Source organism: Balaenoptera borealis, assembly GCF_965194805.1.
Source record: "Balaenoptera borealis genome assembly, chromosome: 20".
Taxonomy (NCBI): Eukaryota; Metazoa; Chordata; class Mammalia; order Artiodactyla; family Balaenopteridae; genus Balaenoptera; species Balaenoptera borealis.
This window is the reverse complement of record NC_138879.1, coordinates 11,879,123-11,904,187: the sequence shown is the minus strand read 5'-3', so window position 1 is coordinate 11,904,187 and position 25,065 is coordinate 11,879,123. Positions and strand designations below refer to the sequence as shown.

The window sequence follows — 25,065 nt, the reverse complement described above, 5'->3', positions numbered from 1 at the left end:
GTTTTTATGTATTTTAATTTTACATATATTTTAAACACCACAAGACATCATTATTATTGTTCAAAATAGTTTGTTTATATTGATCCTTTGCACCCTCTTGGTTTTCTGGGGCCTGGTTCTGTCCCCTGACATGCTTGGTACTTTGGGTAGGTGTATGTGAGACATCGTGGAGGCTCTGGATGATGTTGTCCTCTGTCCAGCAGACAGAGGATGGGCAGAAGGCCTGTGTCCACTTGAGGCCAATCTGTTTCAGGTTTGCCCTCACTCCTAGAGCGTAGCCCTTCCTGAGTCTCAACGCAATCACCCGCAGATTACTAAATTCTCTGCTTAGCTTTCATCCTCTTGGCAACTGCTCTCTGCACGACTCTGCCCAGCTGGTGGCTGGCACGTGCCTCAGGGGAGAACTGAGCACAGAACGTGGGGGCGTCCTTGGAGGGTTCCTCTTCTCCAGGATCGTAGCACCTCCGGTTCTGGCTGCTGGGGGGCCCTCACTTCTAATGCCTGGGGCCCAGCCTGTGTGTCTGCAGCCTCCAGGGCTGCTCAGCACTGCTGACTGGGAAAAGCCTGGCCTGGTGGCCCCTCGGTGCTTGCCTGTTCTCTGGAGTCTCTCGCCCCTCAAGTCTTCGCTGCTGAGGTTGTTCACCAGTCTTCAACTGGGGATTTTGGTGAGTTTTAGGAACTCCTTATAATATGAGGAAATTGGCCCATTGCCTGCCAAATTGCAAATGTTTTTCCCAGTTTGTGAAGTACCAGTGTTTTACTCTATCGGACTCTTTGTAGGAGAGAAAAAAGTCATTGTTAAAATGACCCTGCCACTCCAGTATTATTTTAAGGAATTCTTCCCTCAGTTCTTTTAGTAATTCCATGATTTCATTTTTCCATTTAAACCTTTGACCCATCGGTATTCTATTTTGGTGTAAGAAACAAAGTAGGTATCCTCAGTTTTTCTAGATGGCTTTCTAGTTGTCAGAACACTGTTCGTCCATCAGTGATATGAAATGTTACTGCTCCTGTATATTAAGTTCTTGTATGTATTTGGGCTCATTTGGGACTTGTATTTTAATTTCCTGGATGTCCCATCCAGTGATGTGGCCGTCCACGCTGTTTTAATTACCCGGCCTTGTGATGGTGCTCCCTTGTTGTGTGGCTCTGAAAACGTTTTAATTCTAATCTCTTTTCTTTCATTAATGACGTTTCTGGATGTTCTTGCTTGCTTACTTTTTCTTTTTTTTTTTTTTTTGGCTGCACCGTGTGGCTTGCGGGATCTTAGTTCCCTGACCAGGGATTGAACCCAGGTCACAGCAGTGAAAGCCCGGAATCCTAACCACTAGGCCACCAGGGAACTCCCTGTTTACTTTCTATATGAATGTTCCAGTCAGCTGATCTGACTCTTAACAAAAATAAATCCACCTTTTTGGTTTTGGTCTAATTGGAATTCGTTGAAACTGTAGATAAATTTGGAAAGAATCATTCCCTTGATACTCTGGCTAATCTGCAGAGTGTATTTGTGAGCCTCCCAGTGTGATAATGGGGCGTGGCGTTTAGTCGTCACAGCTGCACTCAGCCCCCCTTCCCCGTCTCCGTCTGCTGGACCAGCATCCCTCTGCTACATGTGCCTGTGATACTGGGACCTCTCCTTCCTCTGGCTTTTCTGACTGTTTGTACGTAGGGAGGCTATAGATTCTCATATATTAACTTTTTTTACCCTCTGACCTTACAGCATCTCTTGTTAATTTCACCTCCCCCTTTCCAGTTGTTTCTCTCTCATCTGTGTCATCCTGCACCTCTCGCCGTGGTGCTGGGGCGGGGCGGGGGGGCAGCTAGTCGTCTTCCCAACTCAGCTGGGACAGCTTCCAGCGTTGAACTGTTGAGCGTAATGCTGGTTTTGGCTTCACGTACAGAAATGAACATGCGCATTCAAACGTTCCCACGTGTCTGTAGACGTGAACACACGTAGAATCGCGTTAAAGAGACGTCTGTCTGTGCCTGTGTTACTATGGATTTTTAAAACTGGAAAGCATATTGAATTATATTAACTACTTTCTGACCACGTGCAGAGAAGATGGAAAAGTTTCTCCTTTGGACTTAGTGTCTTGGTGACGTACATTGCAGATCAGTCCTAGAATCGACCATCTGACTGTGGCATACCGTTTGTATGCCCTGCTGTTTTATTTCCGAACACGGAGTTTTCATGTTTTGAGGAAAATGAGCCTTGCAAGGAGCATGCTCAGAAATGTGGCTGGAGGCTGGTGTGCAGACCTAGGGCCTGGAGGGTACCCGCTTGGGGTGTGTCCCTCCTGTCCTGGGAGCCCTGGCTGCTGCTCCGTAGGATGGCACAGACCTGGCGTCAGCCCGAGTCTCCTTGCCCCAGATGCCTGAGCGCTGCTGGCACAGAGGTGCTTGTTCCTGGCCCCGGACCTCGGGAAGAGCCAGGGAAGGTGGGGGGCACGGGTGATGGGCCCATCACAGCTGTGCTGGAGAAAGGCATGAAAGAGTATTCTGAGAAACGTCCTCAGAAGAATAAGCAGGGACCGCGAAAACACAGTTGGCCCTTAGCAAATCGAAAAGAAACCTTATCTGTCATCACTAGTTCATCCTTTATCTTGAAAATTCGAGAACTCAGAGGGTCTCTCCAGTGGGGCTGAGGCAGAAGGGGTGGGTTTCACCGTCCGGAGTTGACGCTGCAGCCGGGAGCCAGCAGGGGGAGCAGGGCCACCTGGGACTCACGGGAGGCAGCGGAGCCCTGAATCGGAGCGGCACCAGCCTCCGTAGCTGTCCTCGTGCGGAGCACTGGGGAGCATCCGCAGGGAGGGCCAGAAGGCGCCGCTGTGCTCCTGAAACAGGGACACAAACGCGCACCAGGACCTGTTGGACCTCACTCAGAGTGTGACGCCCTGGCCTCAGGGCTAGGATGCCTGCCATGCCCTGATCACACTGCCCTGAAGACCCAAATTGGGGTGCATGGGGCGGGCTCCGGAGCCCCTTCCTCGAGGTGTGGGCTTTGTTTGAACGTGTACATCTTCAGTCTCACGTGTGAGCAGTGAAAGGGGACACCTTCTTCCCGGCCAGGGCTTGTCTCTGGTTCTGAGTTGGGGACTCCAGCAGATTGGGAGCCTTGGGGTGTCGCATTGCACATGGCCCCCAGGTTTTGCCTTATGTACCTGGGCTGAGACGTCAGGATGTGTTTGCGTTTCTCCTGGCGGCTCTGCAACTGGTTAAGAAGAACAGAAGTCAGGGCTGCGTGATCAGACGTCTGGTGCACCCGGCTCACTCACCAACCTTGTCCCGTTTCAAAGCAGCTCTGGACTTGCAGGAAGTTGTACCTAGAAGATGGGTTCTGCAGGCACAGGTGCCCTCCTGTCCCCGTCTTGAGGCCATGACAGCCCTGTACCCCAGCTGGCTCCCCCTGTGTTCCCGATCATTCCATCACTGCTGGCTGGTGCAGTACAGACCTCAGCTGCGGCCCCTTCTTCTGGGAGCAGCGTCTCTTCCTTGTCAGGACTTCGGGGGAACTGATGACCGTCCCTGTTCACACACGTGCGGCATCAGCCTCCCAAACTTCACGGCAGAGCGGCAACCTGGGAGCTCTGGCCTCTTGTGACCCTGGGGCCTCATGGACGCCTCAGGCCTTTGGTGGGGTGGCGGTGGGGGTCTGTGGTCGGTGCGTACTTGTCATGGCTGCCCCAGGGAGTTGGCCACACCAGTGCCCTTTCCAAAGTCTGGCCCACCTGGAGCTCCTGACACTGCCCTGGGGGCCGTGTTCCCACCCTGGCTCTGGCTGACTCTTGCCTCCCGACACATGCCTGCATGCAGACTGTGATCTGGTCACTGCATCAGCATCACCCGTGGACCTAGATTCCCTTGGTGTGAGGCATGGCCCTCCCACGTCCTCACTGACGCCAGCCTGGCGTTAATCCTCTGCTCCCCTCAAGCTGGGGCGGCTTTGGCTTCCCTGCCTGGGGGTTTTTGCAGACCTGTGGCATTTCTTCAAAGGAAAGGGTGAGAGTGGAGAGCTGGGACTGTGACCAGTTACAGAGGCTCTGGCAGGGCCAGCAGGCGGCTCATGCTCAGACAGTGGTCAGCTGGCAAGTACCCCACAAAGCCCAGGGCTGCTTGAGAGCCAGGTGTGTCAGGGGATGAGGGGGGGGTCTCGGCGAAGGGTGGGGTGGAGACTGCCGCCGGGTGGGGGAGCGTGGGTGAGGTACCTTCTTGGACAGGGTGGAGCCAGGGAACACACTTCGCTAGTGGGGTCGTGGGATGTCTGGGCCGGGGGCAGTGGCAGGTGCGTGTGTGGCACCAGGCGGAGCTTCCTGGCTCCGTGCAGGCTCTTCTTCGTAAATTGAATTTAAGTTGACGCTTTCTTGTTCTTTTTTTGGGAAGCTTGCTGTCTCCCAGCATTGATGGAGTTAACGTTTTTTATTTTGTGCGCGATTTGTTTCTTTAAGGCTAGAAAGCCAAGGGTTGAAATAAATCATTCAGAGCCAGGGATGAAATGTTGCCTTTGGCTTGTCCGTCTCCCGTGGAATGTTCAGTGATGTCCCCGTTAAAAAAACCCAACAAAAACCAACCAAGCAGATGTCTTCATCTCTGTGTCAAGACCATTTTAGGGGCTGTCCAAATCAGGGCCTGGAGGGGAATGGGGTTCTGCTGGTGAAGCCCAGGCTCATTGGGATCCCACCTGGCGCTGTCCTGGGGGCCCTTCTGGAGCTGTCATCCCCCGCTCTGGCCGGCCACGCAGGCAGAACCACTTTGGCCGTTTGAGTATTTCAGGGCTCTCACTCGGTCTTGTCCTCATCCTGTCAGTGCTACGGGGTCCAAGTCAGGACGTGAAGTTCTTTTTGTTGTTTCTCTGGAGAAATACGAGATGCAAGGGATTTAAAGTTTCTTTTTTTTAAAAAATATTTTAAAACTACTTTGGTCGCCTCTGGATACCATTGCTCTTTGAATCTTCCCTTCATGGTGAGTGGGTATAACATGCTACTCTTTGAGCACACAGCTGAAGCTGGGAATCCACACATTTTTAAGAAAATAACTTGGGGTGGGGGGCGAGAGTCAGGAGGTCTTGACCCCAGGCTGCGTACAGTCTTCTGATGCTGCTCAGACCCCAGGGGCTCAAATCCAGCAATATCCCCATGCGCACCGCACCTGCCTAAGGCCAGAGGGTGGTCAGTGCCAGAGGGGCCTCTCGAGTCCATGGTACTGACCAGGCCTCCCTGAACCATGGCTGACCCCAGAGCACGGCCAGCATTTTGCTTCCATGAGCCCTGAACCAGCTCAGTGTTTCTAGAGTGGCAGCGGTTGAAACAGACTTTCTCCCCAAGGTTCTCCTCATTGGTTGGCACCCACCTTCAGGAGCACAGGTCCTTTCTTCCTGTGGAAAATCTTTCTTCTCTAATTGTGTTGGGCCTGGGAAAGTCTCAGTGGTTCTTTTGAACAGATATATTTCAAAGAGTCAATGTGCCTTTCGGAAAAGGTTTGAGTTCTGACTCTGAGAGCACGTGGAGGTGGGTGGTGGGGTCCCCTGGCTCTTCAGGCAGGCCGCCTCGTGCTCCTCTCTGTGGCACCAGGAGTTACGGCTCCTTGGGCAGAGCTGCATGGGCCGGGCCTGGCTGGGAAGGGTAGAACGAGCAGCATCCACTGCCGTGGCAGCAGAAGTAACGTGGAGAGTGTTGGCCCAACGTGTACAGGAGCTGCAGGGGAGACGGAGTTACACAACGTCGGGTTCGTGTACTGAGTCACTGAGGGCAGCACTTATGACCAGCCTGGGGGCCATCACAGGAGGGACCGGGTGGGGACGAGGCCCCTCGGCGAGCAGTAGTGCCTCCAGCTCAGCTCGCTGGGCAGCACCGATGGGCACCGATAGCCAGAGGGGGCGAGGAGCCACCTCCTTCCCAGCCGTCTCCCCGTCTGTGCCCTGTAGCTGCAGGTGTGTCTAGCTTTCTGGGTGATGTTGGGGATAGGTCATTTGTAGCCGGGCACCCAGTGGTCTGGGCCCTCTACTGGGTGAGCGGGTGGGACAAGCAAGGGCCCCCTTCAGGTTAGGCAGATGCCCCAAGATTCTTGCTCTCCTGACCAAAACCATCAAGGGACCCAATCTCTGAAGCATTAGGCGTGGGGAGGCGTGGCCGCCGGGCTCTCCAGGATGCCTGGCCAGTGGGCTTGGGTCTCTCCAGCCAGCAGGCCGCTCCGTGTCATACTTACTGCCCCTGCTGTCTTCAGGCTCCCTCACGACACCCCCGCCACCCCACCGGCCCCATCACCAGTGTGGCTTCTGCAGATGTGGCCCATGATTCGGTCACACTGATCAGTTAGTGACCATCATCTAGTGGTCAGTGTGGTTGGGGCCTCTGTGGGCTGTGCCCCACCCCGTAGGAAGGGCAGGGGCGCAGGGACTGCATGACCCCTTTAGCTCCTGGGGTCTTTGTCTCGTCCAGGTGGTGCTCTGGGTCGGCCTGGGCATCCTGGTGGTCAGCACACACACCACCCTGTCCGTGAGCCAGGAGGCCCCTGTGGACTTGGCAGAGGAAGCCCCAGGCAGCAGACTTGGAGAGGCTGAGGGCGCGATGAAGGCAGAGGCAGCCCAGCTCCCAGGTACGCGCCTCCCAGGTACGCGGCTCTCAGGTATGCACACAGGCTTGCAGCCTTCTTGGGGGCACCCCAGTAGCGTCATCTTGGGGTCACGGGGACCCAGGTGGCACTTTCCAGGCTGTCTCACCTGCTCAGTTGCCTCCGTCCTGTTTGGGTGATGGAGGGGGTGGGGGGCCTCCAGGGGGCTGGTGGGTGCGGCCACCTGCGTGCAGGAGACAGACAGATGGCAGGCAGCAGGGCCGAGATCTGAACACCCCCATTGAGAGCGCTAACAGGTGAGTAAACTTGGGGGTGTCGCTCACGTTTGCTTGTTTTGTTTTGAGGATGTAAATTTTAAGCCAGGTTTTCCTGGACAAAGTCAGTGATGCCCCTCAGCTTTGTTTCCTGTTTCACTTTATGTATTACTTGTTGACCTGCCCGTTGATAGAGGGATGAGCCACACTCCCTCATAAGCTGCAGGCCTGCCTTGGAAGGCCCCCCAATGCAGTGGCCCCATCGCCCATATGTGGCAGGGCCCATGGGGTGCAGGGTGGTTTCCAAGCGTGGCTTTCTGGGGTACAGCAGGAGCTCCATTGCGCCTGGGATGTTTGGGAGAGAAGAGGTGTCTTGGAGCCTGTGGCCTCCCCAGGCCTAGATGGGAGGGGTGCGGGGAGGGCTCCCTCCATCTGGCCTCCCGCCTTCTAGGAGCTCCAAGCGGCTTCAGCTTCGGGTGCTGGTGGGTGGTGCTGTCTATGATAACGTTCATTCCAGGGGCTTCTGCCCTGACCATGGCTGGGTTTTGTGTATTCATACTAATGGTGTGTGCATGTCTGCTTACCTCCCCTGCAAAGAAACCCCTGGCTTGGATTGAGATTCCCCAGGCTGCCTGCCTGGCATTCCCCTCTGGGGGAGCAGTGCTGGTTGCTGGTGGATTCCAGGTCCCTTTGAGTGGTGATGGCTAAGAAGCCCAGGGGAGCCCTGGTCTCCTCAGCTACTGTGATTGACAAAAGGAAAGGTCCCAAGGGCTGTCCAGGGAGGCAAGCGTGCTGGGTGCTTGCAGGGCTGGGCTACCCGCAGTCGGAGGTACGGGGCTCTTGGATGTGTTGACGTCTCTGTTCCGGCCTTACCTCCCTGTGCTCAGAAAGCCCCTGCAGTGCCAGCACCCCACACCAACTTCCTGCAGAACAGTCTATCCTGGGGCTCTTTTGGGGGAGCCCTGAGCCCGGAGTAGCTGGGCATGCTCTCCTCTGCCTTCCTGGGATGGCGAGGGCCGGCTAGAAGACTCTCCCTTTGTGGGTCCCCTGCAGAGAGGACCCCTGGGAATAGCGGGGCTCAGCAGAGAAGTTAATCAGAGTGGTCAGAAGCTGCCTGGGGGACTTGCCTGGTGGTCCAGTGGTTAAGACTCCTCGCTCCCAATGCAGGGGACCCGGGTTCGATCCCTGGTCAGGGAACTAGATCCCGCATGCTGCAACTAAAAGATCCTGCGTGCCACAACTAAAGATCCCACATGCCACAACTAAAGATCCCACATGCCACAACTAAAAGATCCCTTATGCCGCAATGAAGATCCTGCGTGTGGCAACAAAGATCCCGCGTGCCACAACTAAGAACTAGAGCAGCCAAATAAATAAATAAATATTTAAAAATAAAGAAGAGGGCTTCCCTGGTGGCGCAGTGGTTAAGAATCCGCCTGCCAATGCAGGGAACATGGGCTTGTGCCCTGGTCCGGGAAGATCCCACATGCTGCAGAGCAACTAAGCCCGTGCGCCACAACTACTGAGCCTGCACTCTAGAGCCTGCAAGCCACAACTACTGAGCCCGTGTGCCACGACTACTGAAGCCCGCATGCCTAGAGCCTGTGCTTCGCAACAAGAGAAGCCACCGCAATGAGAAGTCCGCGCACCACAGCAAAGAGTAGCCCCTGCTTGCCGCAACTAGAGAGAGCCCACATGCAGCAACGAAGACCCAACGCCGCCAAAAATAAATAAATTTATAAAAAATAAAAATAAAGAAGAAGCCGCTTGGACATCCCACAGCAAGTTGCATGGATTCAGTAATTTGGATGGGAAAAAAGGCTCCTTGAAGAGGGAGATAGGTGTTGCTCCTCCACCCCTGTTGGCAGCCCCACTGGGTCCCTCACCCCTGGGTGTCCTGGCCCTGTGTGCTTTAAGGACACCCCTAGCAGAACTAGACTCGTACACCGGTTGCGCATCTCAGCTGGCTGTGGGCCCGCCCAGTAGGGCTTCTCGGCGTCAGTTGACGTAGTCGGCACCGGGCTGCCTGTCCCCACGGCGCTGTGCAGCCTCCAGCCCACGGCCTGCACAAGCAGCTGCATCCTGTCGTGGAGGCGGGCCCCCGGCTCACCTGGAGCTGCCGCGACCACATCTGGTTTCCATTTCTTCCACGAGTCTGTAACAAACACATGGCCCCTCTTGGAACCACATGCCGTTTGTTTAACTCAGTCTCCGTGTTTCTTGCCCCTGGCCTCCCCGTCATTGATGGGTTGCCTCGCTGAAGCAGAGCTGGGCCCGTGGGGCCTTGGCCACGTGCCCTGCAGACGTCTGCCCATCAGCGTGTGAGGTGGGTTTACTGGCCTCTTTGATGTCGAAGAGGCCAAAATGGTACGAACTTTCCTTAGAGCCCGAGGTGGCCTTGGGACTGGGGGAGTCCTGCCCTCCGGGGGACATGCGGGACTGGCCACCCCCGGCCTGGCACTCTTGGCAAGTGCAGAGCCCAGGACGCGCCTGGTGTGGACGGAAGAGGTGGCCGAGCCCTTTAGGAAAGGCTACGAGGCTGCTCACCTGAGGCCGATGGCCTGCTCGAGGGTCTGGTGGGTGGGTTCAGAGTTGGTGATACTCTCAGCTCCTCCTTTGAATGTGGCCTTGTCCCCTTTCTTCCTCTCCCTCCCAGCCTGCAGCTTCTCTTGGTGTTGGGGGCCGCCTTGGCCACACCCATTATACAGCTCATCCCTTTCCCCATCAGGGACACGGCCTGGCTTCTCCTGGGTGGGAAAGAAGAGGAAGGGCCAGGACGGGGCCTGTGGGCAGCAATCCGTTCGTGTGGGGACACAGGTGACCTGAGCGGGAGCTTGCCCCCCACAAGCTCCTACCTAATTGTTCTTCCGAAGATGCGTCTCTTGTGCTGCTGCGCCAGCTGCCGGTGCACGCAGACAGGAAAGCGTCCAAACTCCTGCGACAGATGCCGGCATGCCCACGGGGAGGCCCGGCTCCACGCCTGCCTTCTCTCCTTGGTCCCCGGCAGCTCTCCCTGTGCCCTACAGAGAAGGGGCTGTTAACACCGCTGTGCCGAGCGACTTCAGTTTTTCTGCCCGTTTGTCAGGACACAGCTGTGAGCTCATTTCACCCATGCTAAGATAACCACACCAGCCGCGGCTGAATCCAGAAGGACTCCTTGGGGGCAGGAGGGGTGCTGCCTCCCATGTCCAGCCCCGAGTGACCGGCCCACGCCCCCTCCACCTGCTGCCCGTGGGCAGACGTGCCTGTCTGCAGGAGAGCTGTGACGGTAAGCCAGATGGGGCCACCTGGCTAGGACTTTGGGTCCAGGGGCCCACTGGGATTCCTGCACATTCAAAAGAGTGTCATAGTCAGCGTTTCTCTTGCTGCCTGTGGAGAAGAGTGGGGGGTAACAAGTAAAACCTTCTCAGGGCAGCAGCGAGGCGGGCACTTCAAAGGTTGTCAGGAAAGTTACTCAAAAGCAGCATCTGGCCTTTTAAAGGAACGTTGGTGGCTGCTCCTGCTCTCTGTACGGCCCTGGGGTCCCGTGCGTCTCCTGAACTTGGGGTTCCCCTCCAGTCAACAGGGACTCCATCTATGGGACTCAGGTGTGATTTTGAAAGTCACTTTATTTTTGTGCTTGGCAGTCAGAGAGGACTGCTTCCATCTTTACTGATCACAAGATACAGAAAGAGACACCCCTGGACTCAGGATGGGGTCCTGCAGGGGAGAGTCGACAAAGAGGAGCCCCCAGCCCAGACCCTGTCTTCCAAGGTGGAACCAGCCTTGAACGCAGATTCTTGTTGCCGTGGACAGGCCTACTCAGGATGTCGCACCTGCAACCTGACACACATGCCCAGATTTTCGAACTGCAGGTGTCTATGGCCTTTGGTCCTCTGTCTCCCTAAGCCAGTTACAGAATCACCTGGCGCCCGCACTGGACACGGGAAGGAGAGTCTGATGGGTGACCGTCCATCGGCCCGTCTGTCTTGGGAGCTCCTGGCCAGAAGCACCGTCAGGAGGGTCTGAGTGTGGGATGAGGCCGTGCAGGTCGGGATGCTCCACCGCCCGGCAGAATGAGGCAGGCATGGCATATGTCTGCGTGGTTTCCACTTTGGGGAGCGGAGGCCATGACCTTGAGAACGAGAGGAGGCCCTTCCAGGCCGAGGCGCCCTCTGCTGGCCACTCCCCGCTGACCCACTGCCGCCTCAGGGAGGAGAAACGGTCCAGGGTCGGCCCGGCAGCCTTCGTCCTTCCCTGGGGTGATGACCAATGACCGCACGGGCAATTTCCTGTCTGCGCCACTGCGCGGGCGCCTCATTCCAGAGCCTAGCCGCAGGGCAGGCGGAGTGTGGGCTGTTTTTCAGTTGCTAATTAGGAAGTTCTGTGTTAGTTTTACTGTGGCCCAGAGGCATTGCTGGCAAACTGTCCTCATGAGGAGCTCCGTTCCTTTTAGGAAACGCTATGTCCATTGCCGAGGACAGCTGCGAAGTGTCGGAAGTCCGGCCGCTGCAGGCAGGGTGGCCGCGCTGTGCGCCCTGTGCCCGTTGCACACCTGCGTCTCCAGGTCGTTCCTTTGCCTGACGACCAACGGATTTTTGTTCCCTGCTGAGAACATGACTTGTTCCTATGACATAATGGAGATGTTTTCTGTTTTGTTGTGTTCTTCCTTCCCGTCCCCCTTTCTTCACTTTGTGATCCGCTGGATAGACACCTCTTGATTTTGAGCACAGGGCTCTCTGCAGGCTGGGGATGGGGGTGTTAACTGTGGTGTGGCGAAGACGCCGCATGCTTATTAGAATCAGCTGCTTGATTGAACTGTGGAGTCCCGAGTCTGGCTCCTGCCCCGCACGATCCCCCCTCGTTTGGACACTAAACCTCAGCTGCTGAAGGTGCCCCCGGCCAGCATGGCAGGTCAGCCTGGTCCCTGCTCCTCCTTTGGGGGAGGGAGCAGGCCCACCTGAACAGGACTATTGTGAATCCCCCCAGAGGCCCTTTCGGGATTCCGCCTCCCCTTTTGCAGGCAGCTTGTGCCCTGAAGGGGGAAAGCAGTTGCTTCAGGCCTCTGGGATGAAATGATTCTTTTTTTTTTTTTTTTTTAATTTAATTTAATTTAATTTTTGGCTGCTTTGGGTCTTCGTTGCCGCGTGCGGGCTTTCTCTAGCTGCTGTGAGCGGGGACCACTCTTGTTGCGGTGCGCGGGCTTCTCATTGCAGTGGCTTCTCGTTGCGGAGCACAGGTTCTAGGTGCGCAGGCTTCAGTAATTGTGGCTCGTGGATTCTAGAGCGCAGGCTCAGTAGTTGTGGCGCACGAGCTTAGTTGCTTCGCAGCCTGTGGGATCTTCCCGGACCAGGGCTCAAACCCGTGTCCCCTGCATTGGCACACGGATTCTTAACCACTGCGCCACCAGGGAAGCCCCGAAATGATTCTTTTTAAACGTGTTTTTTCCCCAGATAGTTTTTTAGTTTCTGCCACGTTTGCCTAACAGGTAGAAAGTGGTTTTGTTAATGGAGAGAGTTTCCTGATAGGCTCCATTTTGGCCCAGTTCAGCGGGCCATCCTCGTGCACCTCTCCCCGAGGACCCGCGGTGACTGTGCAGGTGAGCTGTTGGACCTGCTGGAGGATGAGATGGCTTGTGGGATGCAGGCATGTGTGGGAGGCAAGAGGGTCCAGCTTTGTGGGCTACACCTCTTTCTCACCTTCCTTTTGATAGGAATTTTCACTTCTGCCGCAAGAAGTTGACAGAATTGCAAATCAACCTCCCTCAGGCATTTTCCTTAAGCATCCCTCGTCCTCCCCTTCCCCCTTGGCCTACAGCAAGGGGTTGGTTGGGCTTGGGCAGGATGGCTGTCCCCAGGCCTCAAACGGTGGGTTCGTGCTGCCACCTGGTGGTGATGGCCAGGCTTATGAGGGATGTCGTTCTTCTGCACCCAGTTAGGTGTAAATTGCATTTTGACATATTTTTGTTATGAACACACATGAAAAATGACAGTTTTCTATACTACTTAGCTGCTAATGATTGAACAGGAAAAAAAATAACTGCTTAGGCTCTGCCATTCGACTGGGAAATGTGATTACAATCCAGGGAAAACTGCCCAGTTGCCGTGCTGATTGGCGGTGTGGCCATACGGAAACACCGCTCAATTATCTGTGCTGTGCTTACAGGCCAGAATCCAATTGTGGACGTGGCCGAGGACAGCCGAGATAAGCCGAAGCTGCCAAATGAGAAAGATGAGATGGAGCAGGCCCAGATTAAGGGCCCCGTGAATGTGCCCCCAAGGGAAGACGCCAAGGAGAAGCAGGAGGAGGCACAGCTGGATCGCCCTGGTCAAGGTGCTGTGACGGCCCGGGCGGGGGGTTGGGGGGTGGTGTCCACGGGGGAGGGACCTCAGCTGGACATCAGTCACGTGGTTGGTCGGGAACGAGCTCAGTTCACAGGCCTGGAGAGGGAAGGCCACCCTGGGAGGGAAGGCCAGGCCACCCCCCACCCCACCCCCGCCCACTCCCCCACCTCGGCCATCTCCTTCCAGGAGTTGCAGTACCTCTGGGCGAGGCCCACCGCCATGAACCCCCAGTCCCTCACGACAAGGTGGTGGTGGACGAAGGTCAAGACCCAGAAGGACTGGAGAAGGAGCATCCGTCCAAACGTGTGGATGAAAGGGCTCTGGGGGGCAAGGGTCAGATGGTGCCACCACTGCTGGATTCAGAACGAGAGAGACCCAGACAGGACCAGGCTTTGGAGGCAGTGGGTGGTCTTCCTAAAGATCCCCAGAAGGTTCCAGAAGAAAATGGTCAGCCAGCCGTTGAGCCCCTGAAGGAGGACCTGGGGCTGGGCGACAGGGGTGCGCATCCAGGGCCCCAGGCAGTGCTCCCTGAGGGGCAGGACGTCCTGGTGGCAGGTGCAGGGGCCAGAGCAGACGGTGCCCTGCTGCCCGGCCATGCCGTGGGGGCCATGGGCAAGCTGGTGGAGAAGAACGAGCACGGTGGGTGTGGGCTCCTTCCATGTGGGGCCTGGGAGAGGCTGCGGAGGGGGCAGGAGAAGCTGACCATCCTCACTTCTGTCCCACTGCCTTCCTTTCTTTTCTCGCAAGATTGGCATGTGCGTGTAGCAGCCCTTCTGCAGCTGTCGGGGGCTTGGCAGCTATTCTGATCAATCTGTCACACACTTGTTTGCCAGACCCATAAACATCAGGTGCTGAGCTAGTACTGTGTGTCTGGGCACACACGGGGTGCCTGGGCACACACACGGGGGTGCGGCGCAGGCCTGACGGGTGGGTGGTGCATTGTTAACTGCCGTCTCAGAGCTGCTGAGGATGGTCCCTGCATGTTAATTGGCGAAGGTAGTTAACACTGGCTCCCTGCCGCCAGCCTATGACATGTTAAATATTTTTTATTACCTCTTTGGTACTCATCAGGTTGAGTATACACTGCCACAGGGGAAGGAGGGGCAACGTGGAGGGTGATTTTAGGAAACATCTGCCTCCTCTTGTCCCTTCTCTACGTTCTTCTGAGTCTTCTGCCAGCCTCCTGAGTTTTTGCCGTGTGTGCAGGTGGGAAGGCTCCCCTCTCGGAGGAGAAGCCAGGCCCAGGGGCAGTGCCGCAAGCAGAACCTCGAGAGCAGAGGACCTTGGAGGGACAGGGCGGGGACCACGCCGGGGACCACGCGGGCAGCAAGCTGGAGGGTAAGGCCTTCGCTTTCTCTCTGCATCCTCCGGGGGCCTGGAGACACCTGCCCCTTCCTTCCAGAAGCGGAGTGATGTAGGGAAGGAGCCACAGGTGCCCATCGTCTTGGGGGCCTTTGCAGGGCCCCAGCCTCTGCACTTGCCAGTTTCCTGCTGAGGAAAGATCTTAAATAGCTCCCCTGCCCACTAACAACCTTTTCTACTCCTTTCTCACCTTCCTAGGAACGTTTTCTATCTCCTTTTCTCCCCCTTTTTAAAAAAAATTCTGTCACGTGACTTTCTGTTACCATTTGGATCTCATTTCAAAATAGATATGCTAATATTTCCAACAAGTCGGCCCGGTGTGGGGGCATTAGTGAGGGTGGGAGGGCTGGTGACTCACTGCTGTCTTAGCTCCCCCCAACCCTGTGGCAGTGGCTCCCACCCCTTCGTCTTAGCTGGGGCAGGGGTGGGGGAGAGGGGGGGACATTTGTGTCCACCTGCAGTGAAGACCCAGCACCTGTCCCAAAGCGAAAGCTCATCTTATCTTTTCTCTCCAGTGAACAAAACTTGCTCTGCATCCTCCTCCATACCTTCGTGCCCATTTTGGGGTGCTCCCAGCTCTTGGCTTTTGACTACCCTCCTCGTGGGCCCACCTGGATGGGCACTGCCCCTGCACTAGAGGTGGTGGCGGCCGTCCCAGCGAATGATCACCCATCCTGGTTTCTTTGGTCCCCGCCCAATCTGAGTCACCGCGGTGTCACCATATTTTGTAGCAGTGTCCACAGAACGGCCCCTGGGTGTTTCATTCTGTGCTCTGGGAGTCTTGGTCTGTGCGTGGGGATGGCGGTACAGCAGACTTGGGTGGGTTCATGGGATGCTCGTGCCTTGCTGCCCCATGAGCTGCTTCCCAGCGGATCCTGCAGCCTCGGGATAGCTGGCCCAGAGTACTGCGCAGGGATGCGAGCCGAGCCTCTGCACACCAAGGCTAGGAAGGCAGAGCCAAGGGTCCTGGGGTTTCCTGCAGCTCGGGAGCTGTGGGAATTCCGCATGTTACTTTGTCTTTGGTTTCAGTCTGTTTACTGGTCCTGGTCCTTATAATCTGTTACCTAATAAGCCTGTTTGATTCTTTGACTTTTTCGTTTCTGAAAAGAACTTTCATGGTTTCCTATTCTGCCTTTCTCCAAACGCCTCTCAATGGGACGCACAGCTGAAATCAGAAAGATGGTGGCAGGTAGGAGTCGGGAGGAGCTTCACAGTGAATGCGTCTGGGGGGGTTTAGAGACGCGGGAGCAGATGGTGTGGGCCCCGCATCCAGTAGCGCCTCACATGGGGCGCATGAGGCAGAGACCGGGAGCCGCACACGGTCTGCCCCCCACCCCGGCTCAGCCACAGCCCCTCAGGTGGGGTCCCCCTGATGCCCCAGCCCACTCCCTTCTTGTACAGACACCCTGGTCCCTCTTAGCCCTGCTGGGGCTCCACTGTCACCAGAGGACAGCCAGGTGCAGCCTGTGAGCGCCTGGGCTCCCCCAGAGGCGGGGCGGGGCCTGTGTGTGACTTCCACCATGTGCATGGCCTGGTATTAACGTGCTCTGCGTGTATGTTAATATCCGTGCAGCTCTCATCCCATCCACGAGCCTGGTCCCCGTGGTCCTGGTGGGCCGGGCAGGAACCCAGAGCCACATGCAGGGCTGTGGCTGGGGGCTCAGTTTGTCACCTCCACTCTGCTTCACATCTGTCCCATGTTGCTTCTGGCTGGACATGGTGCAGTTCCCCCTCCTCCAGCCTCAGTCCAGGGCTGGTCCTCTGAGGAGCCAGTGAGGCAGGGGGCCTGCTCCTCAGGAACCCTCCCTGGGGACAGGTGGTATTGGCAGCACGTGGGACCATTAGGTGGTCATGAGCCACGGGCACCCAGGGTGACAGCATGGCCATGGCCAAGGGAGCTGGTCTAGAACCCTGTGGGATGGCATTGTGCACATCCCTTGTCTAAAGGGGGTGTGCAGAGCCACGAGCCAATCCACAGAACATGGGCTTTCTCAGGCAGGCATCTTGGTCACCTTAGGGTGTCTGGATGTGTGCCTGGTGGGGAGCAGGGGGCTGGAGCTCCTGGGCTGGCCAAGGGACCTGTCCTCCCTGTGGTCGGCCTCAGCATGTTCTTCACGGGCCTGCCCGCCTGCACGTCCTGGCACCGGCCTCTGCAGGGGAGAAGCCATGGCAGTCCCTGACAGAAGGCCAACCCCACCCTATTCTGGCGGGTCACAGGTTGCCACTGGGGAGGACAAGCCAAAGCACATCTGCGTGTGCCCGGCACTCGGGGCCCTCGCTGGGGTGTTAGCTCTCACCACTCACAAAATGTTCTTCTTTCTTTGGATTTGAGCTTTTACATCTGACAACCTGTACAGTTACATCATCTTTCAAAGCTTCCTGTTTAAAGACATACGTGTTGTAAAAGTTACTTAAACCCAGATTGCTGGCGGTAAAGAACTGACCCAGCGCTGAGGTGTTTGTAGTGCAGTGTGAGCTCTCCGCACCCAAGGTGTCCAGCCTCAGGGCCTCCTCTTGGTCCACAGTCTGTGCGGGGCCCTCCTACACACACCTGCTGCACCCGGCCTGCCCCTAGCTCACCTGGCGCTCCTCCCGTGCCAGCTGCAGCCAGCTTCCTGGGGGAGGTGGGGCCAGTGGGAAAACTGTCACAGCCCCCATCTCACTGAGGTCCCAGCTCTTGTCTCTGCTGAAGAGGAAGATGGTTCTGTTTGTTTTTAAAATTTTCACCTTGGAGGAAATTTTCTTAAAGCACTGATGTTCTTTTTTAGAGTAGTTCATAGTTTAGGTCACCCAGCCCAGATCACCATCATTGTGGTTATGGCGCGTGACCTCTCCCTTGGCTCTCATAACCGCTGAGCCGCTGTGGGAGTGAAGCAGTAGGAAGGGTGTCTGGTCGCTGGAGAGAGGCGATGGCTGTGCCCCAGGGTGGCCTGGGCGCCAGCTCAGCCAGGTGGAGAGGAACGCCCGGGGGTGGAGGGGCCCAGAGGCCACCTTGGCATTGCTGCATGCATCATGTCACCCTCGGCCCAGCAGAGCGCCTTTGCAGCCTTCAGGCTCTGACTGCGTGTGTTTTCCAAACTCCAGAAGCTGGCCGGGCGGAGATGCTGGACCATGCCGTTCTGTTGCAAGTGATTAAGGAACAGCAGGTGCAGCAGAAGCGCCTCCTGGACCAGCAGGAGAAGCTGCTTGCAGTGATCGAAGAGCAGCATAAGGAGATCCACCAGCAGAGGCAGGATGGCCAGGACGGCGAGGACGGCAAGTCCAGGGGAGGCGGCAGGGGGAGGGGGCTGGGCCTGCAGGGCAGGGGACAGTTGCTGCGTCTGCTCGGGGAAGAGGGGTTGTCACTTAATGCACCAACACCAGAGTGTCCGGGGGTCCCTGCGCAGTTGGGTCTGTGGCTCCATGCCTAGAGTCCTGCTGGGCAAATTTAAGCCATGTTTCTTATTCCTTGATTGCTGGCAAGCTGGGTTCTTTTAGTCCCTGCATTGGTAGCTTCTGCTCATTTCTGTGGCTAAACCGGTGACTGACTTCATTTGCAGCAGACATGCAGCCTGAGCTGGGGGTGGCCGGGCCCAGAGGTAAGGAGCAGGAGGCCCACGCCGTGGGGATGGCAGAGCGTCCCCCACAACAGCCTTTGGGAGCTGTGCCCGGTGCTCCTGGGCGTCCCCCCGCTCCTCCCCAGGGGCACAGCCAACACTCTGTGGAGAAGCCCGAGGGGGCCTTGGGTAGAGCCCCGGCTGCGCCCCCTGGCGGCGCTGACCTGCAGCCCCGGGCAGCCCAGGCTGAGCCGAGGGAAGGCCGGCAGGGCGCTGTGCCCGAGGCCGTGGACGCTGGCGTGCAGGAGCGGGTCCCTGTGCTGGACCCCGCCAGGGCACCCGGGATCCCAGAGCAGCACGGCGCTGGAGACATCCCCCGGCAGAGTCGGAATGTTTTTGGTGGAGGCTCCCACGAAAGGAAGAAGTCTGGAAAGGAGGAGGCAGCCACTGGCGCAGACGCTCAGGAGGCAGATGTGCTGGGGGCGGGGGCAGCAGTTGGGGCCCCTCAGGTAAAGTCCCAGCAAGCAAGCCAAGACCGGGCACCCGGAGGCCTGTCCAGCAGGTCGGGGGGAGCAGCCCCTAGGGCCCAAGCCGTGTTACATCAGCCGGAACAACGGGCTGTCTCTGCCGGAGGGCAGGGCGGGCAGCAGGGTGGTCATGAGGAGGCGAGGAAGGAGCACGTGCCCGCTCCCAGGGAGGACGCCGCCATCCAAGAGCCCGAGCAGAGGCCGGACCCTGAGCTCGGGCCCAAACCAGCCATGCTGGGGGATCAGAAGCCAGACAACGCCAAACCCAACCGGGACCTGAAAGTCCAGGCCGGCTCTGACCTTCGGAGGAGACGGCGGGACGTGGCTCCTCGTGCAGATGTGGGGCCAGCCCCAAAGGACGGGGTCATCATCAGCTTCAACCCCCTGCCTGACGTGCAGGTCAATGACCTCCGCAGTGCCCTGGAGACCCAGCTGCACCAGGCCGCGGGGGGCGCCCTGCGAGTGGTCCCAGGCCGACAGATCAAACAGCTGCCCGGGGCCCTGGAGGAGCCCTGAGCCCCATTAAGGCCACAGTGCTCCCTGTCAGCCGGTGAACCTGGACCACGGTGGGCACGAAGTCCTGGAAGTCAGGCCCAGGGTGGAGTCTGACAGCTCTCCAGCTGCACCCTGCTTCCAAACCGGCTTTGCCGTCCCTCTCTCCTCTTACACTTCCCGGTGACTCAGCTCCCTGAGGCCACTGGGAGAAAAGGTGGCCTCAAGGAGAAATAGCCACTCGCTGAGACCCAGGAAACGTGACCCGCCACCGGCCACACGGGTATTGTTACCCTGAACCTTCTTTATTGATGTTCTCTGTGAGTGTCGTACAAAACCTGAGGAAATGCTTCTGCCTTTACCCTTCTTCACAGCAAATGCTGCTTCAAGTCTCAGAGGCTGGGCGGGCCTGTGAGTCCAACTGCTTCTGCCCTGGAGCTCTGCTCTGCATACTCTGGTCTCCCAATCGAGTGGTTGTGAGATTTAAAAAGTAACAACACACCACTGACATCTGGTTAGTGCGGTTGGTGCGGAGGTGAATCACCCAGAGGACCCCATAACACAGACATAAGCCATGACCGTCAAACCCCACAGTGACACGTGCTCGGAGCCTCAGCTGGGTGCCAGACCTGCAGGTGTGGGGATGGGAGTACACAGCCGGCAGAGGCTGCTTCTCACTTCTTCCGGGGCAGCTTCTCCCGAGTCTGCACCCCTGGCACCTGCTCATCTGTTGGGAGGGTTGTGGTGTTTCGTGCTGTACTTTGTTCTCAAGGGGCAGAAAGGCCGATGGTCACCCCCGACCCCTGAGGCTGGTCAGCAGGTGACCCGGAAAGTATGCCAGGCTGTCCCACTGCAAGCCCGGGGCCTTCACCTGCTTTGTGCTGTGTGTGCCTCGCTCCCCTCTGGGGGTAGGGGCAGCTCCAGACCCTGCCCCCGAGGGGTCCATGGGTGGGCCACTCGCTGACCACTGGCCAGGGGTGCCCAGGGCATGTGGCAGCTCCAGCCTCGGCCCCAGGTCACTCTCCTCCCCTGCGCCTTTTGAAATGGTTTTTATTGTTTACTGTAATTTCTGTGTCATCTTGAAGACTAGAAATGAGTAATAAAAGGAGTGGAATCTTCTGGAGGCCAAGCTGATTCCCCATGAACCCCAGGCACTGCTCACATAGAAGGAAGCTCTGTGAAAGGGGGCCGGGTCTCAGTGCTTCCCACCCTCCATTCTTAACTAAAAGCAATTCCAAACAAACTGTGCTCAGTGGAAGTTTCCGTCAGGTTGGAACTCCATTTGTTAAGGTCTTGTAGTGGGACTTTGTTTCCAGTCCTCTTTACCTGAATGTCTTACCTTGACCCAGTGTTCGTGTCCTCTGGAGGTCACACCACCCTCCTGCTCCTTCTGCCAAGATAACTTCTTCCTTAGAGCAGGGTGGCCCGAGCCCAGGGTGAGACCAGCAGTGCAGGGCCTCTGCTGCCGCCTGCCATCCCCACACACCCTGACACTCAGGGTCCTCTGTCCCAGTTAATGCTTGTTCTCGCCTCCTGGCTTTCAGCTCCACTTCCCTCCCCAGTCGGCAGCCCCTTGGGAAAGGAACCCGAATCTTCCCTAGAATCTGGGCAGACCTCTGGGTGGGGTCACCATTACCAGTAATGCAGGGAGCTAGGAAGGGCCCTGGGACAGTGCTTTGCTTTCTGACCACAGACCACTCCTCCATCTGGGTCCCATGGCTGGCAGGTATGGCCAAGGGTCCCAGCCAGAGCAGCACACTGGGCCACCAGTGGGCGACCTTCTGTGCTGGCAGCTACACTTGGCAGACACGGGGCCATGCTGGCCTGGGTGACTGGGACAGCACCCTATCCACGCTCCTGTTCGAGAGCAGGGCCACTGAGCCCAGACCGGGGTAGGAATAAGCCAAGGCCGAGGCTGTGTACTGCCTCCACTGGTGCAGCTGAGCTCTCGGCCCAAGGTCAAGACAGGCGGAGAGTACAGAGCCGCACGGGGTGACTTCCACATGGTGACGCAGCTGCAGCAGCAGCAGAGACCATCTTTCCTGCATCCTGACACAACTTGGTTGAATTCCCTTCAATAAATACAGTCTTGAAGACAGACTGAGTTTGGGGAGGGGAGCTGGGGAGGCCTGCGAGGTGAGTTCAGTGTGTGGTGAGCGGCCTGGCCCGGTCAGTGGACCACGTCCGCAGCCCTAGGCTTGAGACGTGGGGTGGCGGCTTCACCTGCCTCCATGAACTGGAGTCTGAAGGGATGGCAGGAGAGAGCACTCGGCGGGACAGTTCTGGAAGGGGCCAGAGCACCTGTGCCCAGCAGAGATGCTGGAAGCTCTAGCCAGCAGGCTGTCGAAGGTCACGAAGGATCAGGAAGAGAAGGCCATCCTCAGGCCGGAAGCACTTGCTGGGCATAGATACCAGGTCCAGGTGGACGCCAAAGTGGGGAGGCCCACTCCTCCCCTCGGCCTTCAGCCTATCCGTGGGTCCGTCCCCCCCGGCAGGGATGGGGGTCGTGTCATCGGTGTCTGGTCCTGAATTCCAGTGTTGACTGTGAAATGTGACTCTGCCCAGCGGGACAGTTTCTAACAGCCCTGAAGCCCTTGAACAGCATGTGGCTCCCCTCCGAGGCCACCCTGGGAACTGCATTTCACTGGGATGATGTCTCAGGAGATGAGGGGTTTCACCACCTGGGGAAAAGTCGGGCTGATTCTGGAGGAGCGTTTACAAGAGGAAACAGCTCCAGGGCTCAGGGCGAGGGTGCCCTGGCACGAGGCTCTGGGATGCCAGGGCCTGGATGGAGCCAGAGGACAGTGTGACCTCCACACCCCGGGGAGGGGGCTCTGGGAGCACAGTCCCCACGTGCCCAGCAGGCGGTACTCAGGACCTTGGAATCTTCAGGCCATGGCACCAGGGTCCTGCCAGGTCTCCCTGGACTGCGCATGTGCAGGTTGGGAGGGGCGCTGCTGCGGCCTAACCTTAATCTCAGGATGACAGGCGGAACCAGAGCCAGCAGGAGCCTGGCAGGGATGGGCTTGGGCTTGGACTCCAGAGGCTGCAGAAGGGTGGGGAGGCGACCCCATGGGGAGGGTCTCACTACTGGGTTCCTAAACCGGACCCTCCCTCGACTCATGCCTTAGTCTGGAAGAGCAACCCCCGCCTTTTTTCCTCTCCAAGTCTGAAAAAACCATCGGTATCAGATTCCTACAGCGGGGACCTTTCCCTCATGGTGTCGCTCTTCTCTCTTTGGTCCGTGCTGTAAATCGGTAGTTACTTCTAGAGGCCTTGCTAGACTCAGACGACAGGCCTTGGGTGAGAATTCTTTAAAAAATGAGACTCGAGAGGCAGGGTGTTCTATGGCCCACGCGCTCACCCTGCAGACGACAAAATAGATCTTGCAGCATCTGATCTGGTCTTTATTGTGGGTTCACTGCATCTTATTCTCCCCCAAATCCTTAAGTGAGCAAGGCTGGAAAACCCATTCCCCTCTGTCCGCACTCGCCTAACGTGTTTCCAGTCCTTTTAGCCCCAAGAGCTTTTGAGGTTTTAGACATTTGCCCCTCGGAGCCATCAGTACCACCACACACCCGGGGACGTGGAGTGGAGCTCGCAGTCCTTCCTAACGGCCTCCTGCCAGGGTCTTCTTGGCCTGGAAGAGAAAGTTCTTTGTCTGAATGGGTTTTCAAGTTAGACGTGGCTCTAAAGTAAGAAAACTACCACACCAAATGCCATCTTCTGGCAAATAACTTACAAAGAGCCTGGCCGTGGATGTGCAGCAGGGGGCCCCTGGGGCTGGGTCTCTGCTCCCACCTCCACAGGCCACGGAGCTCAACCTGCTCTGTGGCCTCAAAGCCATGCCCACCTGTGCCAGGCACTGTGCAGGGCCACCAACGAGTTACGTTTAGTTTTCCCCCTTCTAGAGGAAACTCTGAGGTCAGAGATGCTGAAACACTTGCCTAGGGACAGGGCTCCCAGGGACGGAGCTGGAAGTGGCGCCCAGAACCCTCTGCCTCCTCGTTCAGCCCCGTGGAGTCTCAGGGTCCAGGCAGAGTGGGCAAAAATGGGTTCACCGGCTTGTGTTCTTAGGTGAGAAACCCCCAGGTTCCCTGTTCTGAGCTTCCAGTGCCCAGGGCCTGCAGTTAGGTCACCCTCAGCGGAAAATGGCACGAGAGGCAGCGACATGCTCCCAGGGGCAGGACAAAGGAGCGTAAGGAATCACAGATGACCAGATACCTGTAACGGGTGATTCCTGACTAACCACAGGCGGTAGAGAAAAGCCTAGCGTGGCCAGAAGTGTGTGATCTTTATCTCACATGTGAATCCTTCCAACCAGCGACCACAGAATGAAGGTTTGTCCCCTCCCCAAGGGAACACTCTAAGTAAAGCAGGGAAGCTGCCAAGAGGCAGGAAGCAAGTCCAAGGGACACATGCAGCTTGGGTGAAGGGCACACGCCGTATCAGAGGTTGGTGACAAGGGCTGAGGTGACACGTCCCAGCCACAATGATGGCAAGGAAGGTGCAAGGAGTTCTCTGAGCCCTCCAGGAAATGAGGGATAGCCCACGCATTCTCAGCCATCCTGGAACATCCTTGGATTCCCTGAATTCTGCCAGGCTGACCCAACTGCCCCCTCTCGGGTCCAGTTCTCGAGATCAGCAGCTCTGGCGAACAGAGCTGACCACTGGCATCGTGGCCCACCCCAGACCCACTGAGTGAGGGGCACCCAAGGCCGTGACACCTTGGGCACCAGCTCAAAACCCTGTGTTAAAGCCTCATTACAGGCAGTCTCCACACCCTCCTCTTGAGAGACTGGAACTCCCATCTCGGTTCCCCAGAGAGCTCCTCTCCCTTGGTCAGGTGTGGGTCTCTTCCAACCCTACTTCCTCCCCATCCTTTATAATAAGTGCATAAACACAACACCATAAATCTTTACTTGTGCACAGTGCCTATTTTCACTGGCATAGCGTTTGATCAGATGAGGATCAGAAAACGCCACAGCTCAGAAACAGAAACCACCTGCTACGGAACGGTTAGAAGCAGAACTGAGTCCAGAGCCAAGAGAAGGAACACACTGTTGTCACCACACCCCGCTTCTGCGCCAGTGAGAACCAACCAGCGCGGCTGGGTGGGGGACTTCTCAGCCTCTGTAACCTTGGTCATGACAACAAACCTAAGATACACTCGTTTTTTCTCCTTTCACCCTCTGTGAAATGGGGTAGTCGAAAGGAAGGGGGGGGTCGGGGGTGCCCGGTTGTAACTGCCCACGCACAGCACACACGTGGGGTCCTAAACACAGAGAAACTAAGACAGCAGGGGCCGGGACCCCCCACCAGCAACAGTCCCGCAAAGGGTTACTAGGCACTGGCGGGTACACGTTGAGAGTGGTGTTACCCCAACCTGACGGACCCGGGCACGCGAGCTCCGTGGCGGCGGGGGTCGCACCGGCTGATGGAGGGTGTGCCGCGTCTGAAGCACTTGCTGGCGCCCAGCACCGCACCCAGAAGGAAAGGAAGCCGGAGGTCCCGCGCGGGCACGTGGGTCCCAGCCTCCGAGGGTCTGTTCCCCGGGCGGGGCCGGCGCCCACCTACCGCGGCAACGAAGCAGCTCCGTAAGGCTTCGAACTCCTGCGCGCACAGATCCTTTCTCAAGCGGCCGCCCGGGGCCATGGACGCCTGCACGCACCTGCCGTAGGCCGCGGCCTGGGGGCGGGACGGGGACGGGCGAGGGTCGCGGCGGCCCCCACGCCCGCCAGTCACCCGGGCAGACCCCGCCGCCGCTCCCCAGTCACCACCACCCCGCCAGCCCGCACCCCGCCCCGCGCGGCCCTTCCTGCCCCGCCTGACGGCTCCGCACCTCGGCCCCACAGGCCGCCAGGCGATCGGGGAAGGCGCGGAGGCGGCTTCGCACGCGACCCCACACCGCTCCGTTCCCCGACATGAGCAGCTCTTCCTGGCACCCGTGGGCGCCGCCATCTTAGGTCCAGCCTCTTCCGGCGCCCAACAGCTTGATAGGTCG

The 25,065-nt window shown here is 57.6% G+C and overlaps 2 protein-coding genes across 8 annotated transcripts in view; one reads left to right on the top strand and one right to left on the bottom strand.

The window, feature by feature from the left end:
* The window catches only part of SLC38A10 (solute carrier family 38 member 10), a 42,548-nt gene extending 22,368 nt beyond the window's left edge, over positions 1-20,180 (top strand). Inside the window, exons 11-17 of one of the 7 annotated variants that reach the window (XM_082373580.1) lie at positions 6,435-6,591; positions 12,966-13,133; positions 13,331-13,783; positions 14,351-14,482; positions 15,672-15,695; positions 17,591-17,752; positions 18,046-20,180. In XM_082373580.1, the coding sequence (XP_082229706.1) occupies positions 6,435-6,591; positions 12,966-13,133; positions 13,331-13,783; positions 14,351-14,482; positions 15,672-15,695; positions 17,591-17,752; positions 18,046-19,085 (2,136 nt within the window). In that variant the 3' untranslated portion in view covers positions 19,086-20,180. The other 6 variants (XM_082373579.1, XM_082373581.1, XM_082373576.1 and 3 more) reach the window with 6 other exon arrangements.
* Positions 20,181-22,447: 2,267 nt separating this feature from the next.
* Positions 22,448-25,063, bottom strand: NDUFAF8 (NADH:ubiquinone oxidoreductase complex assembly factor 8). The gene is made up of 3 exons (XM_082373592.1): positions 24,904-25,063; positions 24,639-24,749; positions 22,448-22,701 (listed from the first exon to the last, which is right to left on the bottom strand). The coding sequence occupies exons 1-3, from the start codon at positions 24,985-24,987 to the stop codon at positions 22,672-22,674; spliced, it is 225 nt and encodes a 74-aa protein (XP_082229718.1). The 5' UTR covers positions 24,988-25,063; the 3' UTR covers positions 22,448-22,671.
* Between the last annotated feature and the right edge of the window lie 2 nt (positions 25,064-25,065).

Excerpts from the sequence above, each read along its gene's own strand:
- NDUFAF8 (XM_082373592.1), bottom strand. The coding sequence starts at position 24,987 with ATGTCGGGGAACGGAGCGGTGTGGGGTCGCGTGCGAAGCCGCCTCCGC. Across the intron at positions 24,750-24,903 it reads TGGCGGCCTGTGGGGCCGAG|GCCGCGGCCTACGGCAGGTG; the intron begins GTGCGGAGCCGT and ends TCCCGCCCCCAG. Across the intron at positions 22,702-24,638 it reads GGAGCTGCTTCGTTGCCGCG|GCCAAGAAGACCCTGGCAGG; the intron begins GTAGGTGGGCGC and ends TTTCTCTTCCAG.